Raw genomic sequence first — 21,355 nt, forward strand, 5'->3', positions numbered from 1 at the left:
GTCGGGCGTCGCTGGAGGAGGAAGGGGGCGGAAGAGGTGGTGGAGTCGCAGCTGCTGCCGCTGTCGCCGCCGGTCCGAGCTCTGGAGAAGAGTAAGTGAGCGAGGGAGCCCCGCGGTACCTGCCCCGCGCCCGCCTGGCCGTGCGGGGCCGTGCGAGGCCGTGCGATGCCCCCGCTCGGCCCGGGCGGGGGCGATGCCCGGTCCCGCTCGGTGGGGGCCGCCCCGAGGGCTGCCGGGCGCGGGGAAGGCTCCGGCTCCTCCGTCCCGCGGCTGGAGAACGAGCGGCCCTGGTCGCTGCTGTCGCGACACCGGCCACCATTACACGGTGCTCGTCGGTGTTGTTGTGTCGAGGCTGTATCTCGCACGTGCTCGGCGCGGCATCGCCATGGTGTCCCTGAAGCCATCGGGAGGGGAGGCTGCTCCCTGCCCCGGGAATCCTCCTAGGTGGGCTACTGGGCACCGCGGGTGCTGGTTCAGGCACAGAACTCTGGTTCCCACTTTTCCCTTCACCCTCCACCTGTTTTGTTGTTTTGTTTTTTTTCTTAATGAAGTAGTTTGCAATGATCTGCAGTGATGTAAGTTTTCTCTCTAGATAGAGAGAAGCAATTCCACGTATCCATTTAGCTGCAGACCCTTCAAAACTTTCTGAGAAATTTGCTAATTTAGTATAGATCATCAAAAAGAATGCTAGCCCCCCATGAAATGGGGAGTAAGTAACGTGTTTAATCAAGTCTTTTGAAAGGCTTAGCCGGGAAAACATAAAATCATCTGCCACAAGTGTATCTCTGCCTAATGTTTGATTTAGGTTTTTTTCTTTTCCACGTCTAGGCATGCTTGTGTTCATGGTTGCTGGTGGTTCTTCTTTTGCTACCATTATTGTTAAATACAATAAGTGGATGAGAACCATTTTGTTTAGTATCCAATAAGTCTGGCAACTCTTCTCTTTCCCAAGTAATTAATGCAATCACTTCTTGATACCAAATGTTGCTAGCCGTGGATGTTATGAAGATGAGTATTAAGCTAGAAGGGAGCTCCAAGGTGATACCATCATGTAATCAGTAAAAATTGATTCCTGAAAGATGTTACTTTGGGGTATTTTTTCCTCATCTGGCTTGCTGAGAGAACTTTGCGAAATTTACATGATTGCTTTGATGTCAGAGCCTGTATAGCAGGCTGAAATAATGGAAACATGTGCGCTCTGCCAAAATTCAGGCTCTGGCTTAGTCCAGATATTAAGGTTGGACTGAAAGACTCTTGGAAATATTTTCCATGTATGTCTTGTGCTGTTTGCCAGGTCAGCAAGTCCGCTGCAGTAATTGATGAACTCCAACTTAAATCTTCACTTCCAACATTTGCATTATCAATCTCTTGATTTTTAAAGTTTGGGGGATTTCTTTGTGAAACACGATTGATGCAGTGTTTGGTTATAGTTTCCCAGATTCTAATGTATGACTGTGAGCAGAAATCAGTTATAGTCATTCCTTATGATAATTCGTTAAAGTCCTTATGATAATTTCTTTAAGTCCTTATGGAAAACATGAAGTGCCCCCAGTGTTTTCTTGATGATTATCTGTTACCTTTCAAATGAAATACAAAAATACGTTCCAAAACCTCATTCTCAAAAGTTGTAGGTATCTTGAACTTTGGTTAGGTTCAACCCTCTCTGCTCTTGGCTGTTCTGTACTCAAGAAGTATTTTAGGTCCTCTGAGCAAATGATAAAATGTATTCCCTAACTAGAGATGGGTTAATTTCAGGGAACCTTATATGGCCATAGTTAGTGTAAAGAGTGATTATTGGGAAGTGTGTGTTTGTACACAATGTAGAATTAAACTTGCAAGACAAAGTGCTTATTTTCCTTATATCCTGTTCACTGTAAATTTTATGAGCTCTTTACTATTTCAGTTGCTGTTGGAACATAGATAACTTCACTGGTCATGATTCATGGAAAGGTCGTGGCTGATAAGTGCAGCCTTGCAGCTTTGACATCCTGTTACGTGATAACACCAAGTATTTGTAAACACATGTGGTATTACTAAGTATTGAACACATGTGATATTACTTTAAAAATTATTAAGTGGTCAGGATTAGTTTTGTGGGTGTTTTAATCCCTTCGGTTCTGGTTTAACTCTAGATTTGTGTATGCTCACGCCTCTCCCACATGTGTCTTACACGCTACTCTGAGCTGCCACAGCATATGGCAACTTTCTGCTGCAAACTTTAACCTAGTTTCAGATTAGTACTCTAAGTCCTGTTTGTTTGTTTTTTCCTCTTAGAACTGCTTCAGCATCTTCAGTTACAGGTGCAGCAAGCCCATGGATTAGTGTATCAGCTCTAACACTGCCTGTGTTCAAGTGGCAGCATCAGTGACATGTCCAGACATAAGCAGAGCCAGCAGCTTTTTCTACCTCACTTGTACACGAGAGCCTTGTATTTGGAAGCCACCTCAAGCTCTCCTGCTCTTATGAGTCAAGATGAAGCAACAAATTAAATTGCTTTTCTAGTTTCAACTAAATTATTTTGCATTTTCAATACCACTCATGAAACAGATAGATTCGAATACCATTATAAACTTGAGTGAGCACCTTCTTTTTTTTTTTTCCCTACATGAGTTGCTAGCTCATTCTGCTTATTCTTCTGTTTCTACTTTCTGTCCTTACTTTTTCTGCCTTTTCTAACCTGAAAATCTCATTAACTCTTTTATTATGTGCAGTGCTGTCATTTTGGTCCCAAGCTTTCGTATCTTTCTGACTTAGCCTCTTTAGGTGTTTTTTTTCCTTCTAGCTATTTTCAGATGAAAACTGATATTACAGGCTGTTTTGTTTGTGGGGTTTTTTTTCTCAATACATAAACAGAATTGCTGTTCCACTTGGATTGCTCTACAGGATTCAGTGTAGAAAAAAAAGTTATCTATGACCTCTCTTGGCTTTTAAAAGTCTAGTTTGGTTATAGTAACTTGCTATTACTTGATTTTTAAACTGTTTATTAGCATCTTGCTCAACCTGTGATTTCAGTAGTGTTAATCACGGGTTTGAATTCTCAGGACAGGCAAACAGGTGTTTCTGGTAGGATGAGCAAAAGTGGAAAAGCTTGCTCCTAAATTTAGCAGGGAAAACTTTGGTAATATCTGTGTGATGATCCATACAGCAGTTGACAAACATCTTCAGGCTTTCTTCTCCTGAGGTTAAAACCAACAAAACTCCCAAGTCAAACTGTGTGTCCAAACCCTAATTAGCCTGGGATATGTTAGCCTTTGTAGTTGCTGGTCACATTAACTGTATCAGCTTGTAGACATCATGGCCAGCTCAGCAAGTCTCTGGCCAGAGTGAGATTACATAATGTAGGTTCTGTGATAGCAGGTTTCCAAGCTCAGCCCCACGGGTCCCTTCTGTATGGATGGGTGTAGGCTGTTGGAGGCCTGTCTTCAGCTCCCTTGCTGCTAGAGTTTTGCTGGTTTGGACTGAAAATTTTCACAGCAGCTATCTGCTCCAAGGGAAGGTGGGGAAGAAAGAGGAAGGAAGCAAAAAAGAGAAGGATGTTGGCTCAGGAATGCCTCAACTGTGTGTCTGTGTGTAAAGCTACTTGGGAAGGGGACAGAAAAAGGAGTGCAAGTCTTAAAATGTTTGATTTGTACTTCACAGCCCCTCTTTACAGTGGAGAGCTAACATTTTAGTATTAGGTTGACAGGTGTGTGCAAAGTGCGGCTTCTGAAACCTCTGATGTGGCCGAATTCGACCCTGACCTCATCTTGAAATGTGTTCAGTCTTAAGTCTGTTTATTGCGCATGAGTACCTCTTACATTCTTTAAATAGTTGATCTGTATCAAGTATGCTTCATCCCAGGGCTTAGCTGTAATTGCTTGTCTGCAGTTGCTTCTTACTGGCACTGGGTACAGGTACCAAAATGAGAGCAAGATGACTCTCTTGCAGGCGTGTTTAATTGTTTATTTTATTGTTTTCTGTGCTTGGATAAGGAAGTAGAAGGAGAGTGGGGAAATGCTTGATGTGCAGGAGACAAGAAAAGCAGAGACAGTGAAGATATCATAGAGAAGGGCATGGGATGTATAAGAAACTTGGAAGAACATGGAACAACTGCTCTATGGACAGTGGCAACTGCAAAGAACAAGTCTACTGCTTCTACTTACTACTGTCTTTGTATAAATAATACTTCTGTGCTATTCTAATCTAAAAGTGCAGATTCTGCTAGTACTGCAAAGTGGAAGTGGTCGCAATCATTGATGATTGCTCCAAAAGCCCACAAACTACTGCTGCTGGTGGAGAAATGTAGCATGGTTTGAACAATATGTTAAATAAAGTGGATCATCACACATTACACATTTAATCGTACATCTCCTTACCTTTCAGTGCTAATTTAGCAGCCTCAATATGTTTCAAGTGTTCCTTTTTAAGTGTCAAAGTGAAGGTGATAGGAACGTGCAAGCTGGGCATAGAAGGTGTATATTTGTTTCTAACAAACATTAAATAAAATTCAAGAGTTGTAAAATCAAACTAATGGAAGAATAGTTTTTTCCACAAGGCAAAATAAGACTGTTAAAACTTACATGCATGGAATGTTAAGGCAAAAAAAAATAACAAAACGTAATACATCTGGAAAAGGGTTTCATTTGTTGCTTATTGGGAGGTTTTTTTAAACCACAGATGAGCACAGCGAAATACTAGTTTATCTTACAATAGAATGAAAAGGGAAGGATGCATTTGTGGCTTGCAACAGTTGTATTTATATCTGCTAATCTTGTATGGGCTTTTCAACAGAATCTCCATGGCAAGAAACAATGCTGTGATGTGAAGAGTTTCATTTCTAGTAACAGAGCAACAATTACCGTTTTATATGGATGACATTAATTTTAGGGCTTTTTTTTCTAACTGAAACTTTTCCAGCTTCTATATTTTGTTATGCTAAATGAGGTAATGAGCGTATGAAAATAGTTGCAAAAAATTGTTCTGCTGCTGGGATTTTTTTTCTTTCCTTAATGTCTTCTATTTTTTTCAGCTTCATGTTGAACATGAGCCTTGTTATGATCATTGAGAATGTAAAGTTGGCCCGTGAATATGCCTTACTGGGAAATTATGACTCTGCAATGGTCTACTACCAGGGAGTTCTTGACCAAATGAATAAGTATCTGTACTCTGTGAGAGATGCCTATCTGCAGCAGAAATGGCAACAGGTAAATATTACTTTTCTGGGGCATTTTGTGGGATAAGCATTAAAGTAGCAAAAATTGCCACTCTTATTGTAAACAAAAGTATAAAAATACTTAAACCATTCTCTGATAAATTAGTGCTGTTATATATAGGCTTCTTTTTTATTATATAGACTTATTTAAGTCATCTTTATGACTTCTTTCTCTGTCAGTGACAAAAAAGTCAATGGAACACAGCACTGGGGAGCCAGTGCACTCTGACTTGTCAGCTTCTTGCTGATGAGTGCCCCTGTAATGCTGAAGTTTTGTAGTCTGGTATCATTTGGGTCCTGTTTCCCTCAATGTTTTAGTATGACTAAGGTCCTTAATAGAAAGTGAGTTGTGGCTACCATGGTAATTTGTCCTTAACACAAACCAACATTTTTTTTCATTGATATTCAGTCTGATGAGTTGATACTTTTGATTGATATTTAATCTATTAGGTTCTGTCATACTTGTTTAATATCCAAAATTTGTAAAAAAATCTCTTTTGTTAAATCTAAAATCTATTTGTTTATTCTTTAAATGTGCTGAGGAAGGCAGAAAAACCTCCTCAATATGTAATGTGCATAATTCTTGTTTATTGAAGTAGAATTAGGTAGCTCATTAAACCCTGTAGAATCTATCCAGGCATTACATGAGTTTGAACAGAGAACTGTTACAAACTTATTTCCAATGTGCTTAATCTACTTCTTTTTTTTTTTCTTAATCAGGTTTGGCAGGAAATAAGTGTGGAAGCTAAGCATGTGAAAGATATAATGAAAACACTGGAGAGTTTTAAATTAGACAATACTCCATTGAAAGCCTCACAACAAGAATTACCAGCTCATGATGCAGAAGTCTGGTCTTTGCCAGTACCTGCTGAACGTAGGTAAGAGGAAACCTGAAGGCCTAAATTAATATTTATCAGGACAAAGTGTGCTTTGACTTCAGCCTGTTGTGGTGTAATTTTTGTTCTAGAACTTACATGTGTAATACTTGCAGCTTGCCACTGTTTGTAGTGAAGGAGATGCCAGAATGTTCTGAGGGTTTTATCTTCCATGGCATGACTAATGTCAAGCTTCTTCCCCTCGTTTAATAACTTTGAAACACTCCTAGCCAATTTCATTCAAACCCTCTGGAAGAATAGAGCCTGAGAGGTAGAACTTTCCTAGTGTTTTGAAGATTTCTAGAGAAAATATACAAATTCATGTTACTAAAAAAGGAAAGTCCTGAGAGAACTGTTTCTGTTCCATTTATCTTGCCAGCTGCTGAAGTACTGAATTGTAGCAATATGAAAAAGCCGCAGTGAAAACTTGGGCCATATTGTGTTGGAATAACTGCAGTAAATTCCCATACTGAGATAGCAGAACTCAAAAATTTAGGTGGAAATTAGACGTGGAATTGCACTATTCCTTTATTTTGAGCTTTGGAATGGCATTCAGAGGTGGCTAGGTGTTCATAAATATAACAGTAGGTTGGTAGATACTCCATTTGGAGAATGAAAATACTCTAACATGATCTTAGCATCAGCATATCTGTGTAGTTTAATATGCATTTTATCCTGAAGAGAGATGTACTGCTCTGACAAACTCACTGCTGTGAATCAGTTAAAGACAACTTCTGTAAAGATGCTGGATCCTTGACACATCTTAAATGATGTGTCAGATCACATCATCTAGTTTCAGTAGTGCTCTCCAAATACAGTCTTACATTTACTGTTCTCTGGAAATATCCCTGACCTTTTACCTTGACTCATAGCTTATTAATGCAGGAATTTTAGGAAAGCCCATGGAAAAAGTGTATCTGAGAGTAACGGACACGTATAGAAAAGAAACTTAATTTTAAAAAAGAAATCCGTAATACCAGTCGTAGTATCGGTTTGTTCACGTGCTTCTAAAATTAGTTTCGTTTCAAACAACTGGAAGCATCACATAGACTTTTTTTCTTTCAAAGGAATTGGGCGTGAAAGGAAATGAAAGTAGAATTGTCATTCCCAAAAAACTTTTACATTTCTTTGTGTAGGGAAGTGAGGACTGTTGTGGTAAGGAGAATTTTTGGTTTGTTTGTTATTTTTTTCCTAAGCTCCACAATACTAGAATTACTTTTACTGATAGAATATGCAGGCAAGGAGCTTGTTTTAAGCAAATGAGCCCTGCTGAGTTTGTGACCAAGGGAAAATGGATTTTTAGTGACTGTCTAGAAATGTTTGTCTTGTTTCTGACATTACCTTGAGCAAAAGGCTTTGCAGTTTGTAACCACTTGATATGTAGTGCTCACCAGTGACTTTACACTGAGGCTTTTTGCATATGTTACAACTAATTAGACCTTCGCCAGGACCCAGAAAGCGTCAGTCTGTTCCATGCAGTGATTGCCGAGGTCACAATAATCGTGTAAGTGCAGCTGTCAGAGGCCCTCACCGTCCATCCTCTCGAAATCCCAATGATAAAGGGAAGGCAGTCCGCAGCCGGGAAAAAAAGGATCAACAAAATAAAGGAAAAGAGGAAAAGGTAAGCTTCATGGAGTTGAGAAACTCAGTCTTTCTTTCTTTCCTAGTATTGAGTGTATTATAGAATTAGATGCCTAAAAATATTTCTTTTGTTCAAGTCAGTGTGCCAATTTGAATCTCTCACCTTGTAAGATGTCTTTGCTTTGTGGATAGTGTTGGTTATGGATGAATTAGAAACAAACAGATGCTCTTCTGGAAGAAGTGATCTGGTAAATGTATCAGAAAGGAAGGTATCGAGAGGATGGAGCCAGGCTCTTCTTGGTGGTGCCAAGTGATAGGACAAGAGGCAACTGGCAGAAACTGATGCACAGGAAGTTCCACCTGAATATGAGGAAGAAATTCTTTACTGTGCGGGTGACTGAGCACTGGAACAGATTGTCCAGAGAGGTCGTGGAGTCTCCCTCACTGGAGATATTCTAGAACTGTCTGGATGCAATCCTGTGCCATGTGCTCTAGGATGACCCTATTTGAGCAGGGAGGTTGGACCAGATGACCCATTCTGGTCCTTTCCATCCTTACCCGTTCTGTGACTTGTTTACTGCAACTTGGATATTTTAAACTGAGATTGACTTGCTTCTTCCAAAGCACTTCAAGATTTATGTAATCCTAAAAGGAGAACTTTACTTTTTTTGTTTTGGTGGGGGTTTTTTGTTTATTGTTGTTCAGATCTGATGTTAGTTCCAGTTAGTTTTCAATTTAAAACAAACAAAAACCCAACATACTTCATGAGAGAGAATAATCTATGATCTATTCTTTGAAATCAGACTGCTTTAATTTTTGCTTTGTATCTCCATAAATTTAGCTGATCACCAGAGTAAGAGATCATACAGAAGGCACTAGAATCGTAGTTTTCCAGGGTCTGAATAAATCCAGTCTCCATGTAATAGCTTCAGCAACCTTATGTTGTGGCAAGGTGTCATGGCCTGTGGAGATAGTACAGGGTGGAACTGTTTAGCTATGTAAGCTACTACTTTTATTAGGAGCTCACTCAGGATATACACACAGAGAGACCGGATAGGACTTTTTTTCTTTTTTACAGTTGTTCTGTCATCACCAGTGCTTGCTGTTAAGTGTATAAAAAAATGGGGTATGTCTAGTGCATTTTATTTCCTCTCAGTTGCATGGTCTCTGCTGTTTTTGAGCCCTTTCAACTGTCTAGCTTCTTTGCTTCGGCTCTACTGCAGAGCTGCTTCTCTGCTGTTCATGTCCATGCTTCTATATCAGTTAATTAGTTATTTTATTACTTCTATGGTCTTCCTGCAGATCACCTTTGCTCATTCTACATGGAAATCATGCTTACTTTTTTTGTGTCCCGTGTATATGGCATGTATATGACACTTAGAGGATTTGAGATACCTAGGTCAGTGTGACTTTATGGTTCCAGTCTTACACATAATTTCCCCTTATCCAGCTACTGTCTCAGATAGTTTTTGGTTTTTCTGGGAGAAGAGGCAAAAACTGTTAAGTGGGATAGCTGTATGCAGTTTTTATGAAGTACTAAGCCAGCGGTACAATATGCTGGCTTTGGAGAGGAGGAAATGGAACTGGGGCAGTACAGGAATCTGGGTGAAACACACAGATCTTGCAGTGCAGCTGTAATACAAGTGCTTTCATAGTTTTTCATGCTGGTTTATGTTGCCGCCTTCTAGAAATACGACGCTATTGTGGACTTGTTATAAAATCCATTAGTAGCATAACCATTGCTATGTATTTATGTTGTTGTATCCTTTATATGTAGAACAAATCCACATCTGAGATTTCAGAGTCTGAACCAAAGAAATTTGATAGTACTGGATACGACAAAGATTTAGTAGAAGCTTTGGAAAGAGATATAATTTCTCAGAACCCCAACATTCGATGGTAAGTTTGAGTACTGCTGCTAGTCTTTCTGAATTGTTGTTTCTATTTCCTCTTATACAGTATGACAAGAATTAAGTATTTTAACATATACTTACATATAAGAAGTACCTACAGGTTTTCCTTACTGCTTTAAACAGGCATCTAAACTTCATAAGAAGTTTAATATTTTTAGAGCATCTTTTTTCCATGCATAGATTTGTAGAATAGTTTGGGTTGGACAGGACCTTTAAAGATCAGTTCACCCAATCCCCTGCCACGGGCAGGGACATCTTTCCCTAGATCAGGTTGTGTAAAGCCCTGTCCAATCTGACCATACAAAGCTTCTCAAACTTTTCTAAGAGACCTAAAATCAATTTTTGAGATACTCTTTTGCAGTGTAAAAGTTTCTAGTGTATGTCAGTGTCTCTTCATTTGAAAAACTGTTTTACTACGCAGGGGCATATCAAGACAGAAAACTGTTTAACAAAGAAATTATGTCAATATAGGAACCCTTTGAAATGTTGATGGATGTGATGTGGCTGCCAGTATAAAATATAACCCTGTGCCAGTACCTTTACATAAACGTGTTAAATATTAAACGTTATACAAAGGATGTTTTGTATTCCAAATGTTTTCAAGCTCAGGTGGTTTTGTGAGGATTAAATGAGCAAAAATCTTCTGTCAAATAAAGTAGGCTTTAAAAAAAGTTAACACTCCCAGAAAAACTTGGTGTGCATGCAATTGTCATGTATTTCAGTTTAATATGTAAATACATGTTTCAGTTTTTATATGGAATCTTAAATTATGACTTCAGATTTGAAACTAATTCTCCATATAGATATGCTTTGAAACCAAAGTATTATTTGGGCACATGCTGATAAGAGGAATGCCCTGAGAGTTACCCTCAAGAAAATAAGACCAGCCTATAAAGTACCTAAGAATTAGTACATTTGTAACTCTGAAAAAGAATTCTGAAAATTCTGTTTAATTCTGCTCCATTTACTGGTCTTCAGCAAGTTGTTCTTGTAACAATGAAAGATGGTATTTAAGTTTCAGGGACACCCAATCTCTTGGCAAAAGAAGAAAGCATAATCTGTAGCTTAGTTTATCCTCTAGCATAAATTTAACCAACTTGCTCTATTCTGCTTAGCATTCTGTGAATGCCAACAGTGGCGCTCTAGTGAAATAGTTAATGTCCTTTTTTTTGTTGGATTTATGGGAGAGCCAATACATAACGATAAGTTTAATTGCATAATTTTTTGAGCTGTGGACTGATTCTTTTGCATCCTGTCTGAATCTGTCAAACAACTTTCTCTTTCTTGTCAGGGATGACATTGCTGATTTAGTAGAAGCCAAAAAGCTGCTTAAGGAAGCTGTAGTTTTACCCATGTGGATGCCAGAGTTTTTTAAGGGAATTAGAAGACCGTGGAAGGTATGAAAAAGTTTGATCCTGTGATCATAATTAGGATTCTGAGATTGGATCTTGGCAGAACAAGAAATTTCGAGTATTTTACAGTTTATATAAGTTCTTTCCACTCTTTAGCAGCAAAACTATGGTAAATAGTACCAACCAAATAAAGATGTCAGCCAGATACACACACTGTCTTCAGCTGTATTGTTTCGGGTAAGCAATAGTAATTAATACCTACCTTTGAATAACTTCTCAAGGGAAAGTTTACATCCATTGTTTTACTATTGCACTACTAAATAAACTGTAAATTCCTGTGGTTTGATTCTGGTCTTAAAAATGGTTCTTTTTATTTTAATAGGGAGTTCTGATGGTTGGTCCTCCTGGTACTGGAAAGACCCTCCTAGCAAAAGCTGTAGCCACTGAATGCAAGACTACTTTTTTCAATGTTTCTTCTTCCACACTTACCTCAAAATACAGAGGAGAATCTGAAAAACTTGTTCGTCTGCTGTTTGAAATGGTGATTGAAGTTTCTGAATATGAACAGTGAGATAATGAAGAAGAATCTCTTCCAGAATAGTGAAACCTTGCCAAGGTTTCAAACAGTATGCACAGACAACTCTCCAAGCTTTCAAATGCTTTATGCCTTTCTGATTTGCCTGTTTACATTTCAAGATTATTCCTAAATAGCTTTATAAAAGCTGAAAAATTAGGTCATCTTTTGATTTCGGGACTAGCTTGCTACATTAGAGGGAGCTCGCTATAAGTTAATGAGTGATGCAGAATGTGCTTGAATATAAAACTAAGATGAAATTAATTGCTTTCTGGGTCTGAACCCTATTTAGGCTTTGTGCGTTTTGTTGTTGTTATGGGTGGGTTTTTGGGTTTTTTTTATGCTTAGAATAAGTGGACTTCCAAACTGTAGTTGGCTTCAGAGCACATAAGATTTGAAATTGGCTCAGAAAATAGTAATTTTTCTTTTTTTTTTTTGTCATGTGTTACCAAGTTTGTATGCAGTGTTTGTTAGGGTGTCCAGTTCTGGGGAGGAGCAGCAGAGTTGCAATTACAGTAGTCAGAAAAGTCAGGAAATAAAAGATCTTTTACACAGTAGTTTGATAGGCATGATATCAACTCATTTAATATGATTGATCGAAAATGTATATACACAATGAATACTATCTCAACTGTTTTAAGACAATAGCCTTTATTATTGTAGATCCTTGTCTTTGACTTCCCTTGTTTTCAAAAGGGTCAGAGTTATTTTGCAGTTGACCTGGTTCTTGGACAGGTTCCATGTCATGGTGTCCCAGCATAACATTCATTCTTGCTCAGACTGAAATCTTATTCAGGCATTCTGTGATGACTTTCACAGTTATAAATGTTAGTCCTAATGTGGAAAACTGTGTTTAGCTCATTAAATGTTTGTTTATAGCCCTAACAATTACAGGACTTTGCCAAAAGCTGTTCTGCTCAAATGCACAGCTGCTCTATACCAGTGTGCAGTGGTCCAAGAGAGGGAAGATTGGGAATTGTTTGATACTTATGAGCTGATTGAATGGGGTAAATATGTCTCTACTCAAGTCTGAATATGGTGCTCTTAAATGGGAGTAGACTGCTGCTTCAGCTTCCACTTTGTCTTTGCTTTCTTTAGGCTCGATTTTATGCCCCAACAACTATATTTATTGATGAGATAGACTCTATCTGTAGTCGAAGGGGAACTTCGGAGGAGCACGAAGCCAGCAGACGTGTGAAGGCAGAGCTCCTGGTTCAAATGGATGGTAAATAACCTGATTACTGGGAAGTGCTGGACTGGAGGAAACTTGAGGGACCCAAAAAAAAACCCCACATTGAAAACTTCGTTCTTCAGAAGCAGTTTTGTCAAAGCCTTACATAGAATTGGGTTAGAGATCTACAAATGCACTACTCCAATCATTGGTGTGGAAGGAAAAATTATTTAACAGTCTTTTAGCTTCTGAGCTATGACCTTATATTAGTGACCCAGAATAATGAAGTTTCAGTGGAAAATACAAGATTTCAAAACAGCAGAAGAAAAAAAAGTAAAAAGTGTTTCAAAAGAACTGCCACCTGTTCCAATTTAAACTTCAAAGGCAATCAGTACACTTATCTTCTTTGGGATCTCCTTTTCTCTTAAAGATACAATCAAAAAATGAAGACTTTTTGTATAGAAGTGGTTTAGAGAGTTTTCATTTTAGAACACTGAGTTTATTACAGCTATTTGGTTAATATTTCACAAATCAACAAACTTCAAAAGTAGGTAATACAGTGCAAAGTTTCTGTAGAGGTATCCTTTTTATACTCTGGTGAGCAGAGAGAAGGAAAGGAGTAAATGAAAAATGCTACTCTGTGGGATGATTTGTGATAGAATTCCATGAATCGCAACATCTGTTTATTTATTTCTCAGTCTCTGATGTTGATACCCTTTTATGTTTGATTTTAAATAGCAGCAGAGCTGTAATACTGTTCTCATGTCAAGGATGTACATAATCTGAATTTATTAGTAGCAACTATTTGAATCCTTTTACTTGAGCATTCATAAATGGTGTTTTATCTGCAGATTCTCTGGCAGACTAGGTACAATGCCTATCCCATGGCCCAATCCTATAATTATAAACGAAAGCCGGAAAATGCAGAGAGTAGCAAGTTTAATGAAATTACCTTCTTCCTGTTCCAGCAGATTCATAGTGTTTAGAAAGTGGGGTGGTCTCCCTGTCTCTCAGAAGTTGTGATTTAGTCCACTCAATTTAAACATTAACTCCAGCAGTTTGTAAGAATCCATCTGCATATATGAAACCTTTGGCCTGTATTCAGAACTGAAGAAACTTTGTAAGGAAGTAATGCTGCTCTTGTGTGGCTGTTAGTGAATACTGTGGGGGAATGTCTGTTTTAGAGTGTAGTGATGGTTCTGGAGAGTTGTTTTGTTTTTCCTCACATGCTGTTATAAGATGTTGATATGAAAATTGAAATGCTCTAATGGCAGAAATGCATACAACTCTGCTGTAAAACCATTCTAACCATGATAGAGAGGAACTTCCTGATCTCAGCAGTGGCCTATGCCACTGCTCCTGTTTAAACCAAGTTTCCGTTTATGTTTGCAGACTGTCATAGAGATGAAAAAGTGAATTCTGTTGCACTTGGCGAGTCTGTTATGCTTGGACTTACTAAAGTGCAATAGAGTAACTGCTTTAATATTATGGAACTATGGATACTGTTCTCTCTATACATGAAACTTCTATGTATGTTTTACTTTCTCTTTTCTCTATTGCAGGTGTCGGAGGGGCTACTGAAAATGATGATCCTTCTAAGATGGTCATGGTACTTGCTGCTACTAATTTTCCTTGGGATATTGATGAAGCCCTAAGACGGAGACTAGAAAAGAGAATTTACATTCCTTTACCATCAGGTATGAAGAGTTGGGGAGAGGAGTGGTTAAAAAGACTAAAATCTAAACTTTATCAATATTCCTTTAGTTTTGATTGCCCGATTTAAAAATCTAATTGATACATGTAAGCAAATGCACTTACGGATTCAGGACCAGGTGAAATCTAAACATGAAATTTACCTTTATAGCAAATATACTATCCTTTTTCTCATTCTTCCCTCTTATCACTCTTCAATTATTATTTATCTTCAGAGAGCAAATTGTATAGTCTCAATTTTCTTTTCATTTATTAGCAAAAGGTAGAGAGGAACTCCTAAAAATAAATCTGCGAGAGCTGGAACTGGCTGATGATGTTGACCTTGCAAACATAGCTGAGAAAATGGAAGGTTATTCAGGTGCAGACATCACCAATGTATGCAGGTAAGTTAACATTGAATCATTTGCGTTACTATCGCTACACACTGCAAGAAAACTGTTTGTAAGGTAACCAAGTTACATGATTAAAGTTGTTGGATAAAAATGGACTGCAACTTGTCTTTTATGTATGGCTAAAAGGTGAAATACTGCGTTAATATTTACCTAAGTTTCCATTTGAAGAGCAGTCAGTTGCAACATAGTAATTTAAATAAGCTATGATTTAGGTAAAATTCCGCGTTCTTTCGTGTAGACTAAATTCCTTTCATGAGGAATATCCACAGGATGGTAAACTTTAACTTGTAGATTTGCAGTTATTCCACTGGGGTTACACTTCTGCAGAAATTCATATGTAGAGAGGTGATAGTGGCAGTGGCCAGAGTACCTAAGTAACAACACAGAGCATTCTTCCTTCATGACACAGAAAAGGTGTTGTGTGGTGGTACAAGAGCTCTGTACTCAGCACAGTGGCTATTGTGATGAGGCGGACCTAAGTTTTTTTTCTGCCTCCCCCATTTCTCCTTCTCCATACTGTTGACATACAATCATTTGTGAGCCTGTTCTCAAACCTAGATTGCTGAAATAATTGACTAAAAATACCTTCTAACCCTTCCTCTATATTTTCTTTCAAAAACTGAAAAGGAGAGGACTGATCTTCAGTCATGTGGTTTACATCAAAAGACTTGCACTGGCACAGTTGCAGCAGTGGCACATTATGGAATTGCCAGGAAGGGACAGGGAACTGAAGCTTTTTAAGATGATGATGTTATCTGATAAGCACCTGTGTAATGATGCTTTCAGGCTTTGGAGGTAGCACTGTGGTGTGGCAGGGCAAGGCTTGAGCTCCTCGTTGTGCCATCCAACCCTTGTGGTGCTGTACTTTGAACAGGATGAGAGAGCTGTTCTGGATTAAAAACACCTTCTCATTATTTCCTCAAATGCGAATCTGTTTCTTGCCTAGATTCCTAATAAGGCTCTGCAAACATGTGTCAGCACAGCTGAGAGGACAATATGCTGTGCCACAGGGATGAATGCAAGTAGCCTGTACACAAAACTGCCACCAAAGGCTCTATCAGCAGGGTCGCTTAAGGCTGAACTAAGAATATGGAGCCTCAGTACGGCTTCCTGAACAAACCTTGTGCAGTGTCTGGGAAAAGAATGGTATGTTAGTTGCTTTGAATCTGTGTTGTGCAGATTTGTTTCATTTGTAGGTTTGTGAGATGAATTTGTGGTGTTCTTTTGATCAGTCTTGGTCTTGGTGTTGGTTGTGCTCTGAAAGGAGCTTGTGCTAATAGTTTCATGTCATATAAAAGAGTTTATTTGGTCTGCTACTTTGTGCATTTTAGCTGTACTTTGTCTCCTCCGGTCTGTTTAGTGTTTTTTTGTGAATAATTTTAGACTGAATATCAATACATTTGTTTAAAAGTCAGAATACTTTTAATATTTTTCAGTGAATTACATATGTGTATATATATATATGCACACACTGTTACTTCTGATTTTTTTACCTAAAGTCCCTTTGTACAAATACTATTAAACAAAACAAAAGCAAACCAACAGATGAAAAAACTAAAAAGAAACACCTGAGTCTTTCATTTGTGGCAGTCTTCTAAGTGATAACTGAGGTGGCAGCAAGCATAAATCCAGATGAACTGAGGTTTGGATTCACATGATTTGAAATTACTTAGGAAGTACTCCTATTAGCCTGTGTATTTAAACTTTTTTCATAGTGTCAGGAGAAACAGCTCTTGGATATGATTGTTTCATTAACACGGAGTCAGAAAGATGTGGCTGATTTAAGTGCTTTTGTATGGTTCAGATTCACAATATGTAAGCATAGTGAAGTTCAAACCAGTAGACTATGACAGTCCTTGCTAGTGCCACAAGCACAACCAAAGAAAAAGTGGCCCAAGACGAGGTTTACTGAAATTACTCCCCCATCTTAAAGAAATTGAAGTTCAGAGTTTGCTGAGCCAGAGTGAAAATCAGTCAGAGGTTACAGTATAGTTTCTAATAGTCAGCATATAACCATGGAAAATGAAGGCAAAACTTTATTTTAAAGTTACATTCAGGGAGTGCAAAATGCATCTGAATTGCGTATTAGATTGCATATGAATTGACTTTGAATCGTTGTTTTGAGAGGGCTGTGAATGTTGAAAGGCCTTTTGAACAGAACTGGCCCCTGCTGCATCTTTCAGTGGGTGGCTGCTTGTTTTTTTGAATACAGTTTTGGTGCTTCTCCAGGCACCAAGAATGCGTTTGAGAAAGCACTGAGAGTTCATGTTGGAATGACTGTCGATAAAATGACTTTACAAAAGGAAGTGGTGGCAGCTGCACTTCAGTTGTGTGGGTGTGTTGAGGTGTGGTGGGCTTGTTGGTTTGGTTGGTTGGGTTGGTTTTGCTGGATTTTTTTTTTTTTAACTGCTGTATGGAAGCAAATTAGATGCATGGAATGCTCCCCCTCACCATTGTGTAACACTGGCTTTTAGTTCACAAATGATGTTATAACAGCAAAGCATGGGGATATTTGGCTAAGATAGAATTCAACAAGGCAACTTCTTGGGGTTGTTCTGAAATTCTAGTTCCTGTATTATGCATTTTAATTTCTTAATTAACAGTTATTTAGTATGTTCATGAAGTCTGTCAGTTATGATTTTCTTTAGGGGGTGGGGTTGGTGCTGAAACAGAATATGCTGAAACCATCTTTCTAAATCCTCCTAGAACACAATGTGCAAGTTTTTTCTCTTTGGATTCTCACCTGCTAATGTGATATGATACACTGTTGTGATATCAGTGGGATTACCCTTCCATTTTTTTTTTTTTACTACTAGACAAATAAGCAGCATTTTCTTAAAAGCTATATAATGATGAATTAGGAGGAACTTTAGTCTCCCAGTGTTATCTGTCACCTCACCAGCTCACCACCTGCTGCTACTAGATTTACTGCTGGAAATCTAAATGCAGTCAAACCTAATGCAGAAAGAAAATGACACACTTTTAAAGACACTTAATGTTCATTGAGGCCAGAAGTTTGAGGAGCTACAGATGAACAGATTTTGTCATTTAGCATTTTGCTGGTTGGAGGTAGATACTGTTGACTGTCTTTGAAGCAGGTTTCCTATTCAAACCAGGAAACATTCAAAATGCTCCAGCTACTCCTGCTATATCTAGGAGGAGTGAAATTGTTACTTTTGCCTTGTTTCTGTTTAAAAATTCAGTAAACAGCGGCTACATCATAGGCATTAGATAAACTGGTCAATCATCACCTCTTTTGCCTAGCCTGTGAGTACTAGCTATTCAGACATCCAGTGAGGATAAATCCATGTCTGAAAAATGTGGATAGCATTTGGAGATCTTGATATAAAAATTTACAGTTCTTTATTCTATCTTTTTGAATGCAACAGCTTAACTGGAATGGTATGTTGAGCCTTTCAAACAACTGAACTCACTGTCCTGCATTGAGTAAACATTTATTTCTTTTTATTTCTTACCTTCCTGAATAGAGATGCATCATTGATGGCTATGAGAAGGCGTATTGAAGGCTTGACACCAGAAGAAATAAGAAATCTTCCCCGAGATGAAATGCACATGCCAACAACTATGGAAGACTTTGAAATAGCTTTGAAGAAAGTTTCTAAATCGGTATCTGCTGCGGACATTGAGAAATATGAGAAATGGATAGCTGAATTTGGATCATGTTGAGTTGTCTTCTCTTTATGTCTTAAAACAGCTTTAGATGTAATCAGTGGTGTTTCAGTGCACTGCTGCTCTTTTTAACTTTTGTAATTTAAGAGCAACAGATGTCTCAATAAATTTTTTTTAAATGCAAATTTTGTCTAGCTCTCTTTTAACTTGCTCAAAAGTCACCAGTTTTTCTCAAATGCTGATGGTATCTGCTTTGATTTTCAAGATTACTTAAATTTAATACTAGAACTCTCATATCAGAGTATTTACTCTTAAAATATTGCTGTAACACAAAAAAAACCCAAAAAACAAAACCAAACTAGCCCTGCTAAATAAGTAAGGGATGCTGAGAACTGGGAAACAGGAAGAACGAGTTGGTTACAAAGACAGTTTTCCTATCTGATCTTGGAGAATTCTACCCTCAAACTGTTTTTAAGGTATTACTAAGGAACCTGTGCAAAGGTTGAGATGTGGAACAGCAGCCCTTGTGCTGTAACGCTTAATAGAGTCAACTGAAGTTTAAGCAAGGGGTAGGATCATTGTGGTGTCTGTTAAATGATATTAAAATACATCCAGCCAGTGTTAACTAACTCTGTGTGGTCAGTGGTGACGCTGAGTCACATGTGAAGTCTCCTTGTAAGTCTAAGAGAAAACAAAATCTTTCTGATGTTAATTCTGAAATATGTTTTTCTTCCTTGACTGTATGGTACTGTAAGGGTCAGAACTCTAGACTGGTAGGTTGGGTCCTGGCTTACACGTTTATTTTGGTAAGGCTGTTCTGATAAGGCAGCATGTGTTACATTTGTGCTCAATTGATAACCCTGACTTAACAATTGACAAAAAATCTAAATTCTCTTTTTTCATTACTTGGTAAGTAGAATGTAGAAGCAGCTCTCTGAGAATGGTTCTACGGTGACCATCTAGGTAATAATTTTAGATTTTTCTCTACAATGATAATTGTAACTAAAACAGCTATAATTTCTATCCATCTGCTACTACTTTGGAAACACTTCTTTCTGCTAGCTCCTCCCACAGCAGGCAGCTGTAGTTCTGCTTACAGATAAACTTTTATGCTTTTTCATTAATAAAATAGGTCCAGACTTGTTTCAGATGGTAGATACATGCTATACGAAACTGGCTGTGGAATTCCTGCTCATGTGTCTCTTTAGATGCTGCAAGGCAGCCAGGAAGGACAAATGGTAACGAAAAGTTGCAGTCTGAGTAGGAGGCAAGTACATCTCAAAGATAGAGTTGTGTAAATGCCATTATTGTGAACATCTTCTGTGTACTTAAAATTCATCACTATGTTGTAAGTGACAGCTGGACACACTGAAAAGGGACTTCCAGCAGTGTCAGCGATGAGACAATTTAGTAAAACACTGAGATCTTGTGAGAGCTCCTACACCCCTGAGGGAACCTGGCAGAAATGAAGGAAAGTTCAGGTGAGTACACAAGTGTGTGCATTTATACTTCCATTTCCAAAGTGGAAAACTGATTTACTTCTTTCATTTCAAATGGATAGCCTTGTGTGTCAGAGTTAAGAAAATTATAATTATGTGGTATTTTGAAGAAGTGGGTTCTCTTACTACTTTTTTTTTTTATGTTAGGATGAGAGGGGACCTGTTAACTGTGTTGCAGGAGGAGATTTCTTCTCATAATTCATTGCAGGCAAACCAAAATAATCTGTCCCCCAAGTAAGAAGGGAAAAGAGGCAAGCAGTTCGGGTAAGGGGCCACTTAGACTGAAAGTGTGATATATTTTGAGAACTCCTACAGTGAACCTCACTTTAAAAGCAATAGTTTAGTTCTCAACCAGCCCAGTTCACTCTGAATGAACACCTCTGTAATATGTGGTAGAGGCTGAATTTGTAGCTCAGAGGTTCATTTTGTTTTGGAACACACAATATGGTGATACATGGTTGCAGTGAGAGCCACAGTTTGTGAGGAGGTAAGAGATGTTGCTGTTCCTAAAAACCTACTGTCATCCTACCAAGGGGTTTTTTTGATAGTTGGGAGTTTTTTGGGTTTTTTTCAGTACCCTGTCCCCCCACTTTCTTTTCCCTAGTGGGCACATGTGTTCTTATCAGTTCATGTCCTGGGAAAATGAGACCTACTGTGACTGGCATGCAGGACAGTTGCCCTTTCCCAACTGCATTAATTGCATAAGGTGGTTTTTAAATCAATTTACAAAATAGTTCAGATTAGTCCCAGCTCAAAGTAGCACTCCTCTGGAAGGTGCAAGACTTATGATTTGGGAAATCCATGTGCATGCTAAAGCAGAAACACAAGTGCTTTAACTTTATTTAAGACTCAGTAACTCCAGCTCCTTAAAGCTGCTATGTTGTCTGGCAATTACTGTGTTCAAGATTTGCACTATCTTTAGGATTTCATTACCTGGTGGTAGTACTTCTTTCCTCATACTTTGTAAACACCATACAGAAGAGGATTACTGAGCTCATGGAAATCAGCCAAGTTGTGAAGCAGTACCAACACTTTTTTTCAGGCTTAACCACTCATTTGTTGCAGCTGTTTAGAAGAGCTAAATCTCCTTGTTTCTGTGCAGGTGCTTGGTTTACAGTTTCATAAGGAGGGATGCAAAGAGCATATGCAAACATCTGCCAGATTTCCATCTGCAGTGTAATTCATACTGTGCTTGTGCACTAAGGAAGAACTATTGTGTTTCTTTCCATCCTACTTTTTTTTTTTTTCCCTGAAGAAGCTAACTTCAGCCTTATACATCACTTCTACTTGAACCATGCTAATGAAGGAGCCAGAGCTATGTTCATAAAGTGTAAAGAACATGAATTTCCACATGCAGAGAAGTCTGTCTACAACTGTTTGAAGAGCTGCTCTTGTGCGTGCAGTCACCATTCCTGTGTTAATCTTAGCAGTTTCCTGTTCAGCCATGGATGACAACCCCTTTGC

The 21,355-nt window shown here is 38.4% G+C and overlaps 1 protein-coding gene across 3 annotated transcripts; it reads left to right on the forward strand.

Moving 5' to 3' along the window:
- Nucleotides 1–15: 15 nt before the first annotated feature.
- On the forward strand, nucleotides 16–18,577 carry KATNA1 (katanin catalytic subunit A1). 3 transcript variants are annotated; one of them, XR_005565151.1, is made up of 12 exons: nucleotides 287–444; nucleotides 5,009–5,183; nucleotides 5,912–6,069; nucleotides 7,504–7,687; nucleotides 9,425–9,546; nucleotides 10,852–10,957; nucleotides 11,295–11,453; nucleotides 12,585–12,711; nucleotides 14,220–14,354; nucleotides 14,627–14,753; nucleotides 15,709–15,908; nucleotides 18,251–18,333. XR_005565151.1 is itself a non-coding variant. In XM_027733824.2 (11 exons), exons 2-11 carry the CDS (start codon nucleotides 5,013–5,015, stop codon nucleotides 18,447–18,449), a joined length of 1,488 nt encoding a protein of 495 aa, XP_027589625.1. In that variant the 5' UTR covers nucleotides 16–91; nucleotides 5,009–5,012; the 3' UTR covers nucleotides 18,450–18,577. The 3 variants fall into 3 exon arrangements, 2 of the variants coding, with proteins under 2 accessions (XP_027589625.1, XP_039241674.1); XM_027733824.2 differs by lacking the exons at nucleotides 287–444; nucleotides 15,709–15,908 and adding an exon at nucleotides 16–91 and having other exon boundaries at nucleotides 18,251–18,577; XM_039385740.1 differs by lacking the exon at nucleotides 15,709–15,908 and having other exon boundaries at nucleotides 290–444; nucleotides 18,251–18,577.
- The last annotated feature ends 2,778 nt before the right edge of the window (nucleotides 18,578–21,355 follow it).

This window comes from Pipra filicauda, unplaced genomic scaffold, assembly GCF_003945595.2.
Source record: "Pipra filicauda isolate LSUMZ 115617 unplaced genomic scaffold, ASM394559v2 scaffold42_size3861933_pilon, whole genome shotgun sequence".
NCBI lineage: Eukaryota > Metazoa > Chordata > Aves > Passeriformes > Pipridae > Pipra > Pipra filicauda.